The sequence below is a fragment of the Papio anubis genome, chromosome 8, assembly GCF_008728515.1.
Source record: "Papio anubis isolate 15944 chromosome 8, Panubis1.0, whole genome shotgun sequence".
Lineage (NCBI taxonomy): Eukaryota > Metazoa > Chordata > Mammalia > Primates > Cercopithecidae > Papio > Papio anubis.
The window spans coordinates 99,357,072-99,376,751 of record NC_044983.1 but is presented as its reverse complement, the minus strand read 5'-3'; the positions used below and the strand labels follow the sequence as shown (position 1 = coordinate 99,376,751).

The window sequence follows — 19,680 nt, the reverse complement described above, 5'->3', positions numbered from 1 at the left end:
CACCTATATGACTGGTTCTTCATGCATTTAATGTACTGGATTTCCTTTCTCTGTAGAGAGGCAGTGGTTTTCCAAGATTCATTTCCTGATCTTATATTCCAACACATTCTTTCTAAGTAATGCAATTTTTTTTATGGTGTAAACAGTAACTCTGCTTTATTACTGATTATTCTTTGGGTGGCACAACACTTTTCTATCTGCTTCTCGGCTCTCCACATAATGCTTGAGTGACAGATAGACACTTCAGGAAAACACATGTTCATTGTGAGACTGGAACAATACCCTTTGCCTATTTGGACATTGGTGCCAATTTGTGAAATGAGGAGGTTCAAGCAGTGGTTTTCAAACTTTTTTTTTTTTTTTTTTTTTAGCAGATCACTTTTTTCCAAACAAAATTTGATATAGAATCAATATACAGTAATCAAATAATATCAGAATGATGCTGGCTAAAGAGAGTAAGAAGCCTAGATCCTTATCCATTTAGCCTCATTTTTACCTGTCATAGTAGTCTCTCAGGTACCGCTACAAAACATAGGACTCCATCATCTCTGAAGTCCCTTCTAATTTCTAACATAATTCTTTAATCTCCCTTTGGAACTTAATATAATACTTCAGCTATTCCTCTTTTTGTAATCTCTTGCAATTCGAACTTCAACTAAGGATTAAAATATTTATTTAATAAGCCAAGTTTTACAGTCTCAGAATTTAACTCCTCCATTTCCTCATTTTTCACATTCAATTGATTTACAAACCTTGCTTGTTCTGATGCCTGAATAACTCAGATTTCTCTCCTTTACCTTTTGTCTTGCCACCACCTTAAATCAGGTTTACTATGCCTATTGAAACAACCCTCTCTTAGGTCTTCCTACCTTCAGACCCCAGTCTTCCCTTGACTCAATCCAATCTTCATCCTGTCTACAGAAGTTTATTTGCATATTATGCTTTCTGATCATATCGGTACCTCACTGAAAATCCTTCACTGGTTCCTGATATCAAAAAACAAGTATAAATTCCCTAAAAGTTCTAAACTACTTTCAATCTTCATCTTCTACCCCTTTCCATTCCCCATACCACTACCTCTTATCTAGGTACAACAGACTACCTAAGATTCTCTAAATTATCATGTGTTTTCCTGACTCAAGACTTTGTTCATGTTCATCATTCTGTCAAGAATGCCCACCATTCTCCATGTCCACTGCTTCACTTTTCACAGTCTTATTCAACTTTTGAAGTCCAGCTTCTCTGTAATGCCTTTTCCAGTTCACCTGATCAAGTAATTTTCTCTCCAATCTGTTCCAATATTATTATCCTTCTGCCACACAGTCTTCAACATTTTAAAATTAGTTGATATATGATAATTTGTCCAGCTAGACCAGGATAATGTCTGTTTTAAATCTTTGTGCACAATGGCTGACCCACTCAAGTATATTTTGGATTGCACTTAAAAGTAAAATCCAAATTATACTGTTCTCATGATGAACCTTCTCTCAAAAAACAGCAGTGGTTCATATGTGGTTCATATAATTATAGAAACATTCTAGACATAGATTCTAAGGCTCATGATAAAAAATTACTATTCAAAGTATTAAACTAGATTACTAACCCAATTTCTGGAAGATTATGAGCCTATGTAAGAAAATATTTAAAAAAGTATTCATAGCTTTATGAAGAAGAGAAATAATACCCAACAGTTGTGATGTTGGGCTTTACTGCTTTAAAAGGAATAGGTTTTCTCCAAAATTACTTAAGAATAACAGAAAATATGTAAACTTCAAAGCTTGTTAAAATTTATAAATTTATAAAATATATATATATAATCATCCAATTTCTAATAGTTTCCTTGAAGAGTCTTATAATTAACTTTGTCCCTATAAAGCCAAAGCAGCCATTAAGCAAGAATCACCTTTATCAAGCATCAGTTTATTTTATTCTTCTTTTCTGTCTCTAGTCATGTTAGTTCTTAACCTTATCTGGTCATGACCGTCTTTGAGGTTCTGTTGAAAACTATAAAAACTCATGCATGAACATACAAAATTTACCCTTGTGTTTTAGTAAGCCCTCTAAAATCTACCTAAGGTCCATAGCCATACTCAAAGTCCTTTGCTGCATCCACTTGGTACAACCTTAAAACATATTACACTTCTCCACTGAACCATGTTTACTTTTTTTCCAAAATTAATGGACATTATAAAATTTGAGCAATAAGTATGCATAGTGCCTTAAATATGCATAATGACTTAAATAAAGTAAGTTATATTAAAACTGCAGTTAGTCCAATCTGAGCAGTAAATCACTGTAAAAGAAAAAAACAGAAAAACAATACATTTACTAACTTTTAAAAAGCAAAAACAAAATAAAGAAGTCATAGATTCTAAGGCTCATGATAAAAAATTACTATTTCGAGTATTAAACTAGATTACTAATCCAATTTCTAGACACTTGGATTCTTAAGCAATAGAATCTTTAAAGACAACACAAGGCCGGGCGTGGTGGCTCACGCCTGTAACCCCAGCACTTTAGGAGGCCAAGGCGGGTGAATTACGAGGTCAGGAGATCGAGACCATTCTGGCTAACATGGTGAAACCCCGTCTCCACTAAAGAATACAAAAAATTAGCCGGGCGTAGTGGCGAGCGCCTATAGTCCCAGCTACTTGGGACGCTGAGACAGGAGAACGGCATGAACCCAGGAGGCGGAGGTTGCAGTGAGCCGAGATTGCGCCGCTGCACTCCAGCCTGGGGGACAGAGCAAGATTCCGTCTCAAAAAAAAAAAAAAAAAAAGACAACACAAAATTCTATTTATAATGAATTGTTCTTCTACTATATTAAATTAGCCGAATGTCCCCTTTAGGAATCACTTTAGTCCATACAAAAAAGAACTGCAAAAATGGGCGATAAAATATTCCATTCTTAAATAAAACTATAGTTTCCAACAACCCTTACTTAATGCAAAAACTTTTTAAATTTTCATTTATTTATTTATTTATTTATTTAGAGATAGGGTCGTGCTCTGTCACCCTGGCTGCAGTACAGTGGTGCGATCTCAGCTCTCTGCAGCCTTGACTTCCCTGGGCTAATGTAATCCTCCCACCTCAGAGCAGCTGAGATAAAAAAAAAGGTGCACACCACCACATCTGGGATAATTTTACTTTATTTTATTATTTATTTTTTTGTGTGTGTGGAGATAGGGTCTCACTATATGGCCTAGACTGGTTGAGAACTCCTGGGCTCAAGTGATGTGCCTGCCTCAACCTCCCAAAATTCTGGCATTACAGGAATAAGCCACTGTGCTTGGCATGTGTCTTTAATATTGTTAATGTTTTCCTTATGTTGTAGTCCTTACATTCTACTCAGTATGATTTAACTATCTTAAAATGTTTCTGAAACACAGCAAATAAAATAAGTAAAATAAAATGTTATATTATTTTTGTAAAGTGAATTTTCTTTTTTCATTTACTTTATAATTTTAAACTATTAGAGATATGTTTCCTTCATAGTTGACAACTGAAAGGAAAAAAGAGACTATTCTTTTTGGTCAAATAGTTATGAGTGTGTGTTATACTTTCTGGTAGGTGACTTCTTGACAAGGAATACAGAAATAGCATGAGTGTGTAAGGTATGCCAGTGGTCCATATAATGGGGCATTTTGCTTTTTAGAATATATATTTATTAATTGAATGTATAGGAGAAAAAAGTTTGTAAAGTAATTTATCTTTTGCCAGTATTAATTGTATTCTTATGATACTAAAAGTATATTCTATGGAAATAAATGCCCCTAATGTATTTTGGCCTCCAGGATAGACATAAAAATGCATACTATGGAGTACTTCTGACATGTTACAGAAATACTAATACTCTATACTTATTCTAATAGTAAACTAACTCAAGTAAACAAAAAGCTCTTAAAATAATTTTTTTTTTTTTTGAGACAGAGTCTTACTCTGTCACCCAGGTGCGATCTCGCCTCACTGCAACCTCTGCCACTCGGGTTCAAGTGATTCTCCTGCTTCAGCCTCCTGAGTAGCTGGGATTACAGGCACCTGCCACCACGCTCGGCTAATTTTTGTACTGATTTCTAATACTAAGGCCACATAGTCTGCCTCAGGAAAAATTATGTTCCTAGTTGTAGCAGTTACCAGGACCTATCGGAAAAACAATGGTATAAAAAGCGGGGGAATGGAGGTAGAAGATGAAAGATATGCTTAATAATTCCTTGTTTTAGCTGAGTCCTTGCATCCAGGTTTCTAAATTACTTGTAAAGCATCTATTTACTTTGCAAAGCAGAATAGGATTTTGACTAATGATACTACAGTGAGATATGCAGAGAAACAAAGACCTAATAAAAATTTTATGTATAAATTATTTTTATATTACCTATAGAAAGGATATAAATACTATATCTTCTCCTTACACCACCCAAGTTTAACCAAGTACTATTAATGAATGTCAAATAGCATCGTTTCTCATTCAATATAGTCCATCCTTGCTCTTCGTCTTGCCTGAATAAACGTGCCCATTTTTCAAGGTCCAATTCATGCCCTACATTCATTATATACAAAACTTAAAAAAACAAAAACAAAAACAAAAACATAAACAAACTACATGGGCCGAGTGTGGTGGCTCATGCCTGTAATCCCAACACTTTGGGAGACTGAGGCGGGTGGATCACCTGAGGTCAGGAGTTCGAGACCAGGTTGGCCAACATGGCAAAACCCCGTATCTACTAAAAATACAAAAAAACCACCAAAAAACAATAATAATAATAAATTAGCTGGGCATGGTGGCACAGCTACTTGGGAGGCTGAGTCAGGAGAATCGCTTGAACCTGGGAGGCAGATGTTGCAGTGAGCCAAGATAACTCCATTGCACTCCAGCTTGGGTGACCGAGTGAGACACTGTCTCAAAAAACAAACAAATAAACAAAACAACAACAACACTACATGAACTGGCTGATTTCTCTCTCTTTTTTCTTGATTACTAAGCACATTAAATGTAAATTATTTGCAAGTGAATATAGCCTTTTAAAATGCAGGAATTTTCAGTACTTACTATACAATTGGAGGCAGTGTCATTTAATCTACACAACTCAATAAAGTTGATACGAGTCACTTAATCTACACAACTCAGTAAAGTTGATACTGATATTCTAATTTTACAGAAAAGAAAATCAAGTGTCAGAGAGGTTAATTTTCCCAAAGACACAGGTAGCAAGAGGTTAAATCCTGCATTCAAAATCAAGGCCATTTGGTTTCAAATCCTATGAAAAAGATTCAATAAAATAATATTACATTCAACAAAATACATTCTAGTCCAGTGCATCAATTCTTACTGACAAGAAAGGTTATTTATTGTACCTCTCAAAAGACCTAAATTACTATTATTATCTCAAAGGAAATTCTCTTAGGCTTTTAAATCAACATTATTATTGATTAAAATGCTATTCATGAAAATTCACTGTAAGAGTTCTAGAGTATTCTTATTTTCTAAAATCATAATGCACCCATATGCATTTTATTACCAAAACTCTTAGAATATTAAGATAAAACAGAAATTAAGAACTTGTTGCTTAATAATGTGATAGAATATATATATAATATTGAACTTTTTAATTCCTATTAATAAATGATTACACAGATAATCAAATAATATTAGAAATGGTTTTATATTCCTATTTAAATAAAATTCTATTTTACTTATTTGAAAAAAGGATTTAAGGCAGTTCACAATTAAGATAAATTTTGATCTGGCATCAACAGTGGTCTAAAAGAAAAATAAAAACCACATGGATCAATTTTCTCGAAAACTTCAGAAAACAATTATATGAACATTTTTGCTAAACTAAAAGATTTATAAATTTTTTAAATAAAAAAATGACGTTTCAGTTGTAGACATAAATTGGGATAGATATAAAAATGCACATTGTAGGATCTCTCTGACATGATAATTACCTAATATGACCATATTAACTAATACCAAGGATTAATCATCTAGGCTTTAATAGGAAGTTGTGTTGCCATTAAACCTAGGGTCATTTGCCTTTAAATATTTATAAAGTATTATGCATTTTACATGATAGCAATCATTTTTATTTATAAGTATAATTCCAGATGTTAATTTTATCTTTTTCTGCAAGATTTAGACAGTATTTGCTTGTCTTAAAGAAAATAAAGTCCATTTTTTCATTAAAATAAAACTTCACATAAAATTGAAGAAAGTTTAAATTCATTTCAGAATTTTCTCTCTCATCATTTCCATTAACAAACCTTCAAGGAACAAGAAGTTTATGACTTGGTATATAAATAATTTCCAGAAACAATCAAGCTCATTAAAATGCTATTAGGCAACTAAAATACCTCTTCATTCATCCTAATATGACTCCTTTCAACTCCTAATCATGCCAACATAGTTACTCTTCTTTCTATTACAGTATTGTACTTGAAAAGCATCAACTTCTATAGGTAGCATGTCTGTAATTACCCCTAAAGACATAGATTACTAAGAAAAAGTTAAGCAAATTAAAACAAAATAAAATACATTAACTTTCATTTATCACTAAAAGCAATATTAATTTAATAACTTCTTATATATAATTTCTTCTTAGATCTCAGGCACAAAAACCAATACTTGTTAGACACTATTGAAGACTATGATATCCCCTCTTTACTTTTGGAGAAGTATACTAAATCACAGTGAAATTATAAGCATGAATTAAGTATAATCTTAATTTAGACAAAAAAATTAAGTGTATAAATGTAAACAGTAATTTCTCGTATCAGCTTATTTAAAAGCCCCCAAATGTTCTTCCTAAAATCAGCTTAGGATGCATACAAAGGAACTTCTGAATTCCTTCATTATTTTATCATATCCTTTGAAGAGTTGGGGAAATATAATGGCACTTACTTCACGTATAACCAAAGCATGAATTAGAGTTTATCAATTTGCTTAACTTAAAAATATTAATAGTAGTTAATGTAAGCATTATAACATACCATGTTACTTCCAAGTTTGTCACATTTAATGGAGCAAATTCAGAGAGCTCTTCCAAATACAGCAATCAATCTTTAAGATGCTTAAAAGGTTTACTGAAAGCCATGAGGAAAAACCTCTTCATGAATCATAAAATGTTTCCTAAACAAATCAGACTCTGTCTCAATACTTCTATATGTGAAAAGTCACACCAATTTCTCTGATGAATGTAAAAGACTTTAAAATATTTGTCTCATGAAAGTATTTATATATAATAATTGGTTATGACAAAAATAATGAAACATCTTGGCTTCACTATAATTAACATTATAATCACTTATACAGATTCACTAACTTAACTGGTTTGATTAAATAAAAAACCAAAATGGCAAGAGAAAGATAATTTTGTTTTTTTCTTACCAGAGAAAAGGTTGTGTTTATTTATTTTTAACAATGTGGCAGTCATAAGAAATAATGTAAGCGTTGTAACAGAAAAACATTGTTTTAGAAACTAAGATAAAGGAATATGTGAAAACATTTTATGGTAACCCCTTCCTGAAAGCAGTGATTATATTACTAATAAGGTCTAATAGTATTTAATCATATTTACCTGTCTCTATCTGGAGAATAATGGTCATCCATGACACGATGTCTATCCATTCGGCTAATTGTATTATAATGTCCAGTAGTAGTGCGTGTCCCTCGATGCCCCTGTTCCACATTCCGACTAAAACAACAAGATCTATTAAGTATCTTAGTAAACCATTTGAAACACTAAGAAATGAGGTTTATTTTAAAGCACAGTAGAAAAAGACAAAGTCACTATAAGGTGAAGTCCAAATTTTGTTTTCACTAATTGCATCTCGGTTAAAGGTATAAGTTTCAGTGGAAGGTTGACAGTTAAATAAGATTACTGCTATAACAGATGCAGCATAAGGAGCTCAAATTAAACTAATAACAGTGGGGATATGATAAGGACTATCAAAGTTATTAAAGGATGACTACCAGGTCTCTAGTACTGATATTCAATAATATGCTCAAGAGGATGAGTAGATTTGTATGGAGAAAATATGTTCAGTGTTAGACACATTTGTATACATGACCTATAGGACTGCAGATAGGGATGCCTCATAGGTGGTTGGACATGAGTTCAGAGCTTAGGGGAACAAGTCAAAATTTGCACACTTTGTGCCATCTCCCTTGATACCACTCTAGTCCAAACTACCATAATTGTGAATATGCCATAAAAATAGCTACCTAGGCTGGGTGTGGTGGCTCATGCCTGTAATCCCAGCATTTTGGGAGGCTGAGGTGGGCAGATCATCTGAGGTCGGGAGTTCAAAACAAGTCTGACCAACATGGAGAAATCCCGTCTCTACTAAAAAATAAAAAATGAGCAAGGCGTAGTGGTGCATGCCTGTAATCCCAGCTACTCGGGTGGCTGAGGCAGAAGAATCACTTGAACTCGGGAGGCAGAGGTTGCGGTGAGTGGAGATCCCACCATTGCACTTTAGCCTGGGCAACAAGAGCAAATCTCTGTCTCAAAAAAAAGGGGAAAAAAAAGCTACCTAAGTAATCTCTTGCTTCAACTCTTACCTCATCCCTGATGACATGCAACCGCCCTTTAAAACACAATTAAGACATGACATGTCATGTTGTAGGATGAAAGACAGGAGTCCAGTTTTTAATTTATTCCACTGGTGAGCTAATTTTCCTATCCTGTCGGACCCACCCTTTCCATATTAATTTAGTGCCACTTTATCATCATATGTCAAGTTCACATATAAATATCACTGTAAATGCATACATATTATTCTTTTACTATCGATTCCCTTCGATATGTCTATTTTGCTGCTGTTATTCAAGTTCCATCCTAGTTTTAATTATTCTTGCCTGCTGGCAAATTTTTCTCTTCTTTTTTCAAAATGGATTTGTTGGTATTTTATTTGCACACAAAATTTTGATTGTTATGGCATTAGATTTATAAAATAATTTATGGAAAATTGATATCTTTATTATAGGAAGTAATTCTACCCATGCATAGGGTGTATCTCTCATTGATTGCTTACCCAAAGTTTTACATCTTACTTAAAAAGATCCTGTGAATTCTTAGTACATGAATTGTTAGATACTTCGGGTTACTTTTGAGAATAGCACTTACATTTTATTACATTTTCCAACTAGTAATTTCTCATTTTATAAGTTGATCTATAGACAGCTATTTGGCAGAACTCCTATATTAGTTTTAATATTTTGATTATATTGGGTTTCCTGTGTAGATAATCCTATCATTAACAAATAATGATGATTTTTCACCTCTTCTCTCCAATCCTGAAATCTCTTATTTCCTTTTCTTAGCACTTTTCAGGACCTGAAGCACTATTTCAAACAGTGACAATATTAATGAACATCCATCTCTTATTTCTGCTATTAATGTAAATTCCTCTAAAGTTTTTCCATTATAATGCTTGCTTTATTAAGCCTTTATGAAGTGTAGGTGGTTTTCTTCTAGTTTACTATCTTATATGAATAGAAGTTGAACAATAAAATTCTTTTTCTGCCTCTGGTAAGATTTATTTCCCCATTAGTCCATTAATAAGATGAATTACCATAACAATTTTTCTGGTGTCTCACTGCCATGATTTAAACTCATGGTTAGATTTACTTAAAGTAAGATTTTTTTTACATATGTTTGTAACTAAAATGGGCTTCTTAAGCTAGGCACAGAGGCACATAGTCCCAGCATCTGAGCCTAGAGGACTGCTTGAGCCCAGGAGTTCAAGTCTAGCCTGGGCAACATAGTGAGACTCTGTCCTTGAAAAAAAAATGAAAATGGAATACATATATATTTTATTATACTTTAAGAATTAGAACTAAGGTTATGTTAGTTCCAGAAAAAGAATTAGGCAACTTCCCTTCTTTATCTGTTTCTAGAGCCACTTGTATAGAACAGATATTAGTTCTCAAACACTTGGTTAAAACTTACCCATAATAACTTTTTAGTCTGGAATTCTCTTTACGGATGGATAGGGAGAAGACAGTAGTTTGTCTTTGGGTACTGTTTCAACCTATTTGCTGGTTGTTATTTTTTATTATTATTTAATTGGTTTTTTTTTGAGACTGAGTTTCACTCTTCTCCCCCAGGTTGGAGTACAATGGCAGAATCTCAGCTCTCTGCAACCTCCACCTCCCGGGTGCAAGCAATTCTCCTGTATCAGCCTCCCAGGTAGCTGGGATTACAGGCACCTGTCACCACGCCTGGCTAATTGCTTTGTATTTTTAGTAGAGATGGGGTTTCACCATGTTGGCCAGACTGGTCATGAACATTCGTTGTTATTTTATTTAACTTTCATTTCTTCTTGTGTCAATTTTAATATATCTATTTCAGAAATTTAACCATTTTGCCTAGATTAACAAATTTAATAACATAATTTCATAATGATTATTTTTAAAGTCTTTTTCTTATCTGTAGTTGTTTCCCTTTTTCAACGTTTTATTTATTTATACCGCTCATTTTTCATGTACAGTCCTTTTATTGTATTGATGTCACCAATCTTTTCAAATAACTAACTTTTGGGTTAACAAACATTCTTATCTTCACTTCTTTTTCTTACTGTCTGTGCCTCATTTTGTCTCAGTTTCACTGATTTTTCCCTAATCTTTATTAATTCCCTCCTTCATATTTCTTCAGGACTTTCTCCATTGTTCTGTACTGTTTCCTAAATTCAGTGTTTATTTAGTTCTCTATTTTCATTAAAAATTTTTTGTCAAGTAAACATTGCACATATTTATGGTATACATGATGTTTTGATATGTGTATACATTGCAGAATGGCTAAATCAAACTATTTAACATTTGTACTACCTCAAATATTTATTCTTTTGTGTGAGAACACTTTACTCTCTCAGAAATTTTCAAATATATATTAACTATAGTTGTCATTATATACAGTAGATCTCTTGAACTTATTCCTCTTGTCTAAGTGAAATTTTGAGTCTTTTGACCTATATCTCCCCAATCCTCTCACCCCACCAGGCTCTTTTCTCTGTTTCAGAGACTGCAACTTTTTAGATTCTACATATAAATTAGATCATCTGGTATTTGTTTTCTATACCTGGCTTATTTCACCTAACATAATGGCCTCTAGGTTCAACTATGTTGTCAGAAATGACAGAATTTTCTTCTTTTTAAAAGTTGAATAGTATTCCATTGTGTATATTAACATTTTTATTACCTGTATATCTGTTGATGACAGTTTCATTCTGTATCAATTCTGTTGTGGATAATGTTGCAATGATCATGGGAGTGCAGATATCTTTTTTAATATTAATTTTTTAACTTTGTGAGTACATAATAGGTGTATGTATTTATGGAGTATAGGAGATATATTGATAAGGGCACAAAATACCTAATAATTCCAACATAGAAAATGGGAAATCCATCCCTTCAAGCATTTATATTTTGTGTTACACAGAATCCAATTATACTCTTCTTTTTTTCTTTTTTCTTTTTTTTTTTTTTTTTGAGACAGAGTCTTGCTTTGTTGCCCAGGCTGGAGTGCAGTGGTGCAATCCTGGCTCACTACAACCTCCACCTCCCAGATTCAAGTGATTTTCCTGCCTCAGCCTTCCAAGTAGGTGGGACTATAGGCGTGCACCACCACGCTCGGCTAATTTTTGTATTTTTAGTAGAGATGGGGTTTCACCATATTGGCCAGGCTGGTCTCGAACTCCTGACCTCATGAACCATCTGCCTTGGCATTCCAAAGTGCTGGGATTACAGGTGTAAGCCACCGTGCCTGGCCCCAATTATATTCTTTTAGTTATTTTTAAATGTACAATTGAATTATTTTGACTATAGTTGCCTTGTTGTGCTATCGAATACTAGGTTCTATTTATTATTTCCAATCTTTGTACCCATTAACCATCGCCACATCCCCTTCACCCCCGCTACCCATCCTAGCCTCTGGTAATCATCCTACTAGTCTCTATCTCCATATGTTAAATTGTTTTGATTTTTATATCCCACAAATAAGTGACAACATGCAATGTTTGTGTTTCTGTGCCTGGCTTATTTCACTTGACATAACGACCTCCAGTTCCATCCATGTTGTTACAAATGACAGGATCTCATTTCTTTCTGGCTGAATAGTACTCCATCTTGTACAAATACATTTTCTGTATCCATTAATCTGCTGATGGACATGTAGGTTGCTCCCAGATCTTGGCTATTGTGAACAGTACTTCAACAAACATAACAGTGCAAATATCTCTTTGATATACTGATTTCCCTTCTTTTGGGTATATACCAAGGAGTGGGATAGTGGATCATATAGTAGCTCTATTTTTAGTTTTTTGAGGAACCTCCAAACCGTTCTCCATAGTGGTTGTACTAATTTACATTCCAACCAATAGTGTACAAGGGTTCCCTTTTCTTCACATACTCGCCAGCATTTGTTATTGTTTTAGGATATAAGCCATTTTGACTGGGGTGAGATAACATGTCATTGTAGTTTTGATCTGCATTTCTCTGATGATCAGTGATGTTGAGAATCTTCTGATATGCCTGGTTGCTACTTGTATGTCTTCTTTTGAGAAATCTCTATTAAAATCTTTTGCCCACTTTTTAACTGGCTTATTGAAATTTTTTTCCTATAGAGTTGTTTGAGTTCCTAATACTTTCTGGCTATGAATCCCTTTTCAGATGGATAGCTTCTTTGCAAATATTTCCTCCCATTCTGTAGGTTGTGTCTTCATTTTGTTATTTCCTTTGCTGTACAGAAGCTTTTTAACTTGATACGATCCCTTTTGTCTACTTTTTTTTTTTTTGAGACAGTGTCTCACTCGTCGCCCAGGCTGGAATGCAGTGGCATGATCTCTGCTCACTGCAAGCTCTGCCTCCCAGGTTCATGCCATTCTCCTGCCTCAGCCTCCCAAGTAGCTGGGACTACAGGCGCCCGCCACCACGCCCGGCTAATTTCTTTTTTTTTTAAGTAGAGACGGGGTTTCACCATGTCAGCCATGATGGTCTCGATCTCCTGACCTCGTGATCCGCCTGCCTCGGCCTCCCAAAATGCTACGATTACAGGTGTGAGGCACTGTACCCTTTTGTCTACTTTTGCTTTGTTTGCCTGTGTGTGGGGTATTACTCTAGAAATTGTTGCCAAGATGAATGTCCCAGAGAGTTTCTTGAATGTTTTCTTGTAGTAGTTTCATAGTTTGAGGTATTAGATTTAGGTCTTTAATCCATTTTAATTTGATTTTTGTATATGGCAAGAGATAGGGGTCAAGTTTCATTATTATTCATATAGATATCCAGTTTTCCCAGCATCATTTATTGAAGAGACTTTCTTTCTCTAATGTATGCTCTTGGCACGTTTGTCAAAAATGAGTTCACTGTAGGTGTATGGATTTGCTTCTGGGTTCTCTATTGTGTTCCACTGGTCTATATGTCTGTTTTTATGGCAGTATCATGCTTTTTCAGTTACTATAGCTCTGTAGCATAATTTGAAGAAAGGTAATGTGATTCCTTCAGTTTTGTTCTTTTTGCTCAGAATAGTTTTGGCTATTCTGGGTCTTCTGCGGCTCCACATGAATTTTAGAATTATTTCTCCAATTTCTGTAAAGAATGCCATTGGTATTCTGATAAGGATTGCACTGAATCTGTAGATTGCTTTGGGTAGTATAGAAAGTTTAACATCATTGATTATACTAATCCATGAATGTGGAATATCTTTCTATTTTTGTGTGTGTCATCTTCAATTTCCTGCACCAATGTTTTAGTTTTCATTGTAGAGATCTTTCATTTCTTTCGTTAAGTCAATTTCTAGGTATTTAATTTTATTTGTGATTGTTATAAATGGAATTACTTTCTTGATTTCTTTTTCAGATTGTTCACTGTTGCCATATAGAAATGCTACTGATTTATGTTGATCTTGTATCCTGAAACTTTACTGAATTTATCAGTTCGAATAGTTTTTGGTGGAGTCTTTAGTTTTTTCCAAATATAAGATCATGTCATCTGCAAGCAGGAATAACCTGACTTCTAACTTTCCAATTTAGATGCCCTTTATTTATTTCTCTTGTCTGATTGCACTAGCTAGGACTTCCAGTATTATGTTGAATAAGAGTGGTATTCATTCATATGCACGGCATCCTTGTTGTGTTCCAGATCTTGGAGCAAAGGCTTTCAGTTTGTCCGCATTCAGTATGATACTAGCTGTGAGTCTGTTGTATATGGCTTTTATCATGTTGAGGTATGTTCTTTGTATCCCCAGTTTTTTGAGGGTTTTTATCTTGAAGGGATATTGAATTTTATCAAAAGCTTTTTCAGCATCAATTAAAATAATCATATGGTTTTAGTATTTCATTCTGATGATATATCACATTAATTGGCTTGTATATGTTGAATCATCCTTGCATCCCAGGGATAAATTTTACTTGGTCATGATGAACGACCTTTTTAATGTATTGTTGAATTTGGTTTCCTAGTTTTTGGTTTTGTTTTGTTTTGTTTTTCCAGGATTTCTGCATCAATATTCATTAGAGATATTGGCCTATATATATATATATTTTTTAATGCATCTTGTCTGCTTTTGGTATCAAAGTAATAATGGCCTTGTAGAATGAGTTTGGAAGTATTCCCTCCTTCTTTATTTTTTGAAATAGTTTGAGTAGATTTGGTATTGGTTCTTCTTTAAATGTTTGTTAGAATTTAGCATTGAAGCCATTGGGTTCAGGTTTTTCTTTACTGGGAGACTGTTCATTATGGCTTTGATCTTGTTATTTGTTATTGATCTGTTTAGCTATTGGATTTCTTCGTGGCTCAATCTAGTAAGTGTCTAGGAGTTTATGCATTTCCTCTATATTTTCCAATTTATTGGCATATAGTTGCTCACAGCAGCCACTAATTATCCTTTGAATTTCTGTGGTATCAGTTGTAATGTGTTCTCTTCATCTCTGATTTTGTTTATTTGGGTCTTCTCTCTTTTTTCCTCTGTTAGTCTGGCTAAAGGTTATCAATTTTGTTTATCTTTTTAAAAAAACCTGTTTCATTGATCTTTTGTATTGTTTTCTATCCATCTTAAAGTCAATAACTCTTAGATTTGCTCTTTTGAGTCCATTTTCTAGATCTTGTAGGTGTGCTTCACTGTTTTTTATTTGTTTTTCTTTTGTTTGCTCTTTGCATTTTCAAATGGCCTCTTGAAGGTCACTAATTCTTTCCTCTGCTTGATCTATTCTGCTCTTAAGTGACATTGATGCATTCTTCAGTATTTCAATTGCATTTTTCAACACCAGAATATCTTTTGATTATTTTTAAATATTTCAATCTCTTTGTTAAATTTACCATAGAATTCAGAATTCCTTCTCTGTGTTATATAGAATTTCATTGAGTTTTCTCAAAACAGCAATTTTGAATTTTCTATCTGAAAGGTCATATCTGTTTCTCAAGTATTGGTCCCTGGTGCCTTATTTAGTTTCTTTGGTGAAGTCATATTTTCCCGGATGATCCTGATGCTTATAGATGGTCTTTGGTGTCTTGGCATTGAAGAGTTAGGTATCTATTGCAGTCTTGGCTTGTTATGCCCATCCTTCTTGGGAAGGTTTTCCAGGTATTCAAAGGGACTTGGGCCGCAAGCCCAATAATGCTGTTTTTTGCAGACTCATAGAGGTACCACTTTGGTGGTCTTTGATAAGATTCAGAATAATTCTCTGGATCACCAGAGACTCTTATTCTTTTCCCTTATTTTCTCCCAGACAAATGGAGTCTCTTTCTCTCTCTCCGCTGAGCTGCCTGGAAGTGGGGTTGTGGTGATGCAAACACCTCTGTGGTTACCACCACTGGTTCTGCACAGGGTCAGACCTGAAGCCAGAACAGCATTGGGGCTTGCCCAAGGCCCACTGTAACCACTACTTAGCTACTATTGCCTATGTTTACTCAAGGTCCTAGGGCTCTACAATCACCAGATGGCAAAGCCATCCAGGTTTGGGTCCTTCTCTTCAAGGTGGTAAGTTCCCCTAGGCCCTGAGCAGATCTACAGGTACTATCTGGGAGCTATGGATTGGAGTCAAACACCTTAGAAATTTGCCTGATGTTCTATTCTACTGTGGCTAAGCTGGCTCTCAAACCACAACATAAAGTCCTTTCTGCTCTTCCCTCCCCTTTCCACAGGCAGAAGAGCCTCTCCCTGTGGGATCTACCACCACTGGCCCACAAGGGAGTTCTGTCAGGCCACTGCAATGTTCACTGAAAGCCCAAGGTTTCTTCTGTCAGTTTGTAGTGAATGCTGCCAGGCCTGTGACTCACCTCTCAGGGAAATAGGCTCCCCTCTGGCCCAGGGCAGGTACAGAAATGCTAAGCTTATACTAACTTTGTACTCAGGGACTCCATGAGCCTGTTGCTCTAACCCATTGTGGCTGAGCTGACATCTAAGGTGCAAGACAAAGTCACGTTAGTTTTCCCTCTGTTTTTCTCAAACAGAAGCAGTCGTTCATCATAGCCACCACAGGTGGGAATGTGCTGAGTCACCCGTGAAGCCTGCACATCTCAGAGCCCAATGCCCACAGCATAGTTTCTGGGTATCACTGCTGGTTATTCAGTGCCCAGGGGGCCTTTATTCAGCAGGTGATTAATCCTGCAGGACTGGGTCCTTCCCTTCAAGGCAGCAACTTCCTTTTGGCCTGTGTTTGTCTAGAAATATGCCAGAGCTAGGGCCTGGAATGGGGGCTTCATGACTCTGCCTAGTTCCCTCTCCTACTGTGGCTGAGCTGGTATCCAAGATGCAAGACAAAGCCCTCTTTACTCTTTCCTCTCCTCCCCTTAAACAGAAGGAAGGAGACACTTTAATTGCTGTGAGTTGCACTGCCTGGGGTTGGAGGAGGAGTGGTACAAGCACTCCTTTAGCCATGCCATCTGGTATCTCCTTAGGTCATGTGCCACCCTAGTCCTCTGGCTCTGAGCCCAGCCCAGCACTAGGTGCTGCCCAGGAGTTGTAGTCTTTGTGTCCTTTCCAGTTTACCTAGGTCTCCAGAGCACTTTGTCCCACTGTGGCATGGCTTGCTAAGAAACTTAAGTTCTGACTGATGGAATGGGTGATTCCTCTCCGGCTAAATCTGGTCCAAATGCTTCCTCCATATCCAGGCACTGGCCGAGCCCAGCACAGCTTTGCTCTCTGCTATGACATAGCAACACTGAGTTCAATGTAAAGTTCCCCAGTCACTGCGCTCTTCCTCTCCCAAATGCACAGACTCTCCATGTTGAACAACTGTTGGTGGGGGATAGGAGAAGGATGGCATTGGTGATTCAAGACTGTCTCTCCAACCCTCCTCAATGTCACTTCCAATCATATGAAGTTAAAACCAGGTACTGTGTTTGCTCACCTGATTTTTGGGTCTTGTGATAGTGCTTTTCAGTGTACAGATAGCTGGTAAAATTTGGTATTCCTGTGAAGATATGAATGATGTAGGTATTCCACCATCTTGCTTTGTCCCTTCACAGGTATCTTTTTGACATACTGATTTCATATCCTTTGATACTTGGTAGTGGAACTACTGAATCATATGGTAGTTCCATTTTAATTTTTGGCGGGTATCTCCATACTGTTTTCATTAAATAATGACTGTATTAGTTTACATTGCAATCAATAGTGTACCAGGGTTCCCTTTTCTCCACGTCCTTGCCATCTCATATTATTTTTTGCCTTTTGATAAGAGCCATTCTAACAGTTGTGAGGTAATATCCTATTTCATCATTTTGAAGCATTCCTATTTTTTGATAAATATCCTTTAAGATAAAAATTTCCTAAATACTGCTTGTGTCCCACAAATGCTTGCATCATTTTCATTTGTCATTCAATCCTAATATTTCCTAATATCTCAATTATTTCACTTATAATCAAAAGTTATTTCACAGTATTTTAGCTAAGTTCTAGGAATTTAAAAACTGTCTTTGCAAAATTGCTTTATAAGTTTATTGAATAATATTCAGAGAAAATGATTTATCTGGGATTTATTGAGGTTTACTTTTTAACGAGTTTCTGTTACCAGTTATTTTTGTAAAGTTATGTTGTGTTAAAAATAATTTACATTCTTTGCTTTAATGGTATGTAATTTTATATTGAGATACACAAAAAGATACATATACAAAATATAGCATAGTTGAGTCACATAATAAATTTGACATTATTCAAACCTTCTAAGTCATTGCTAATTTTTTTTGGGGGGGGGGCCTGATTATTGATTTCCGTTAGGGATATGTTAAAACTTCCAACTAAAATTGTTTATTTCTTTCTTTCTATAACCCTGCCAGTTGTTGCTTCTTATATTTAGAAGCTCTTTATATGTTAAGGAACAAATTTGTCCATGATCATTATACCCAGGTATTTTTATTAGTTTTTATAATGCCTCAGGGCAAATTTGAAAAAGTACTGCTTCTTTACAGAAATGGCCTTATGAGCATACAATTGAGCAAAATTCTAGCTACAGTTTGGCCCTTTCTTGGCTTTTGGTCCAGTCTTTGTGCAAAGTACAGACTGTCTAATTCAAAGTGGTAGTAATGGTTATATATTTTGAATTCAGTAATTTTTCCTAGAACATATATTTCTTTGTCCTTTATGACACTTTTGATATTGCATTCATTTTTTTCTTCTGATTGAAATTGGGATCTTATTTTCATTTTAGTTGATATATAGTTATATTTTTTCATGCCTTTGTTTTCATATTCTCTGTGTTCTTTTGGAATGATAAGGTTACTTGTATTTTAAAAATGTTACTTCTCTCTATAATTTATCAATGATGCCTTTTTTTAAGCTAACATTTTTGCCCTAGATTGTCTAGTTACACACTTCTGTTTCATAATGGAATAAACACTTTGTTTGAACTCCTGTTATGATGGGTTTTCTATCATATGAAACATAATCTGATCTAAAACAGTAGATATCTAAAAAGATAGATATTCCTATCTTCTATTGGACTGTTCAACTGTTCTTTACCTGATAAAAATAAAGTGTGATATAATATGAAACACATTTGGTCTTTGTCTTGAGTTCCTAAAACCATTAGAATTTCTTAAGTGATAGAGTGTCTTTTGTTACTGATCCCCTCTGATAACTTCTGAGTTTATGCTAATGATTACTAAGGGTGGGTCCCCTGGATATCCTCTTGATGGGACCAGTCTACAGAGAGACCAAGTGATTACAGGGCTGGAACTTTCAGCCCCACCTACTGACCTACAGAAAGAGGGTTGAGGGCTGGAGATTAAACTCTATAGAAACTTTTGAACAAGATTTGATGAGCTTCCATGTTGCCCAAATCTCATCCTACGCATTTCTTCATCTGCATTTTAACAAATGTCTTTTATAATAAACTGGCAAACATAATTAAAGTGTTTAACTGAGTTCTGTGAGCTGTCCAAGCAAATTATCAAATTAAGGAGAGGGGCTATGGAAACTCCAGTTTACAACTGGATAGGTCACAATCTGGGACTTGCAATTGGCATTTGAAGTAGGGGACAGTCTTGTGGGACTGAGCCTTTAACGCTTTAACATGTGAAATCTGATACAATTTCCAGATTATAGTGTCAGAATTGAACTGAATTATAGGATACTTAGGTGCTATCTGCTGGCAAGTTGCTTGGTGTGGGAAAAAATCCCCACAAATCTGGTCACAAATGTGTTCTATGTTGAGTAGAGTGTACAAAGAACAAAAACATTGTTGTTT

General features: G+C 35.1%; 1 protein-coding gene across 46 annotated transcripts in view; it reads right to left on the bottom strand.

Moving 5' to 3' along the window:
* The window catches only part of RIMS2 (regulating synaptic membrane exocytosis 2), a 507,129-nt gene that overhangs the window by 265,042 nt on the left and 222,407 nt on the right, over nt 1-19,680 (bottom strand). For 44 of the 46 annotated variants that reach the window (XM_031650105.1, XM_031650110.1, XM_031650083.1 and 41 more), the window contains one exon: nt 7,575-7,691. In XM_031650105.1, coding sequence (XP_031505965.1) covers nt 7,575-7,691 — 117 coding nt within the window. Of the gene's footprint in view, nt 1-6,987; nt 7,053-7,574; nt 7,692-19,680 lie in introns of those variants that run through there. The other 2 variants (XM_031650127.1, XM_031650126.1) reach the window with 2 other exon arrangements.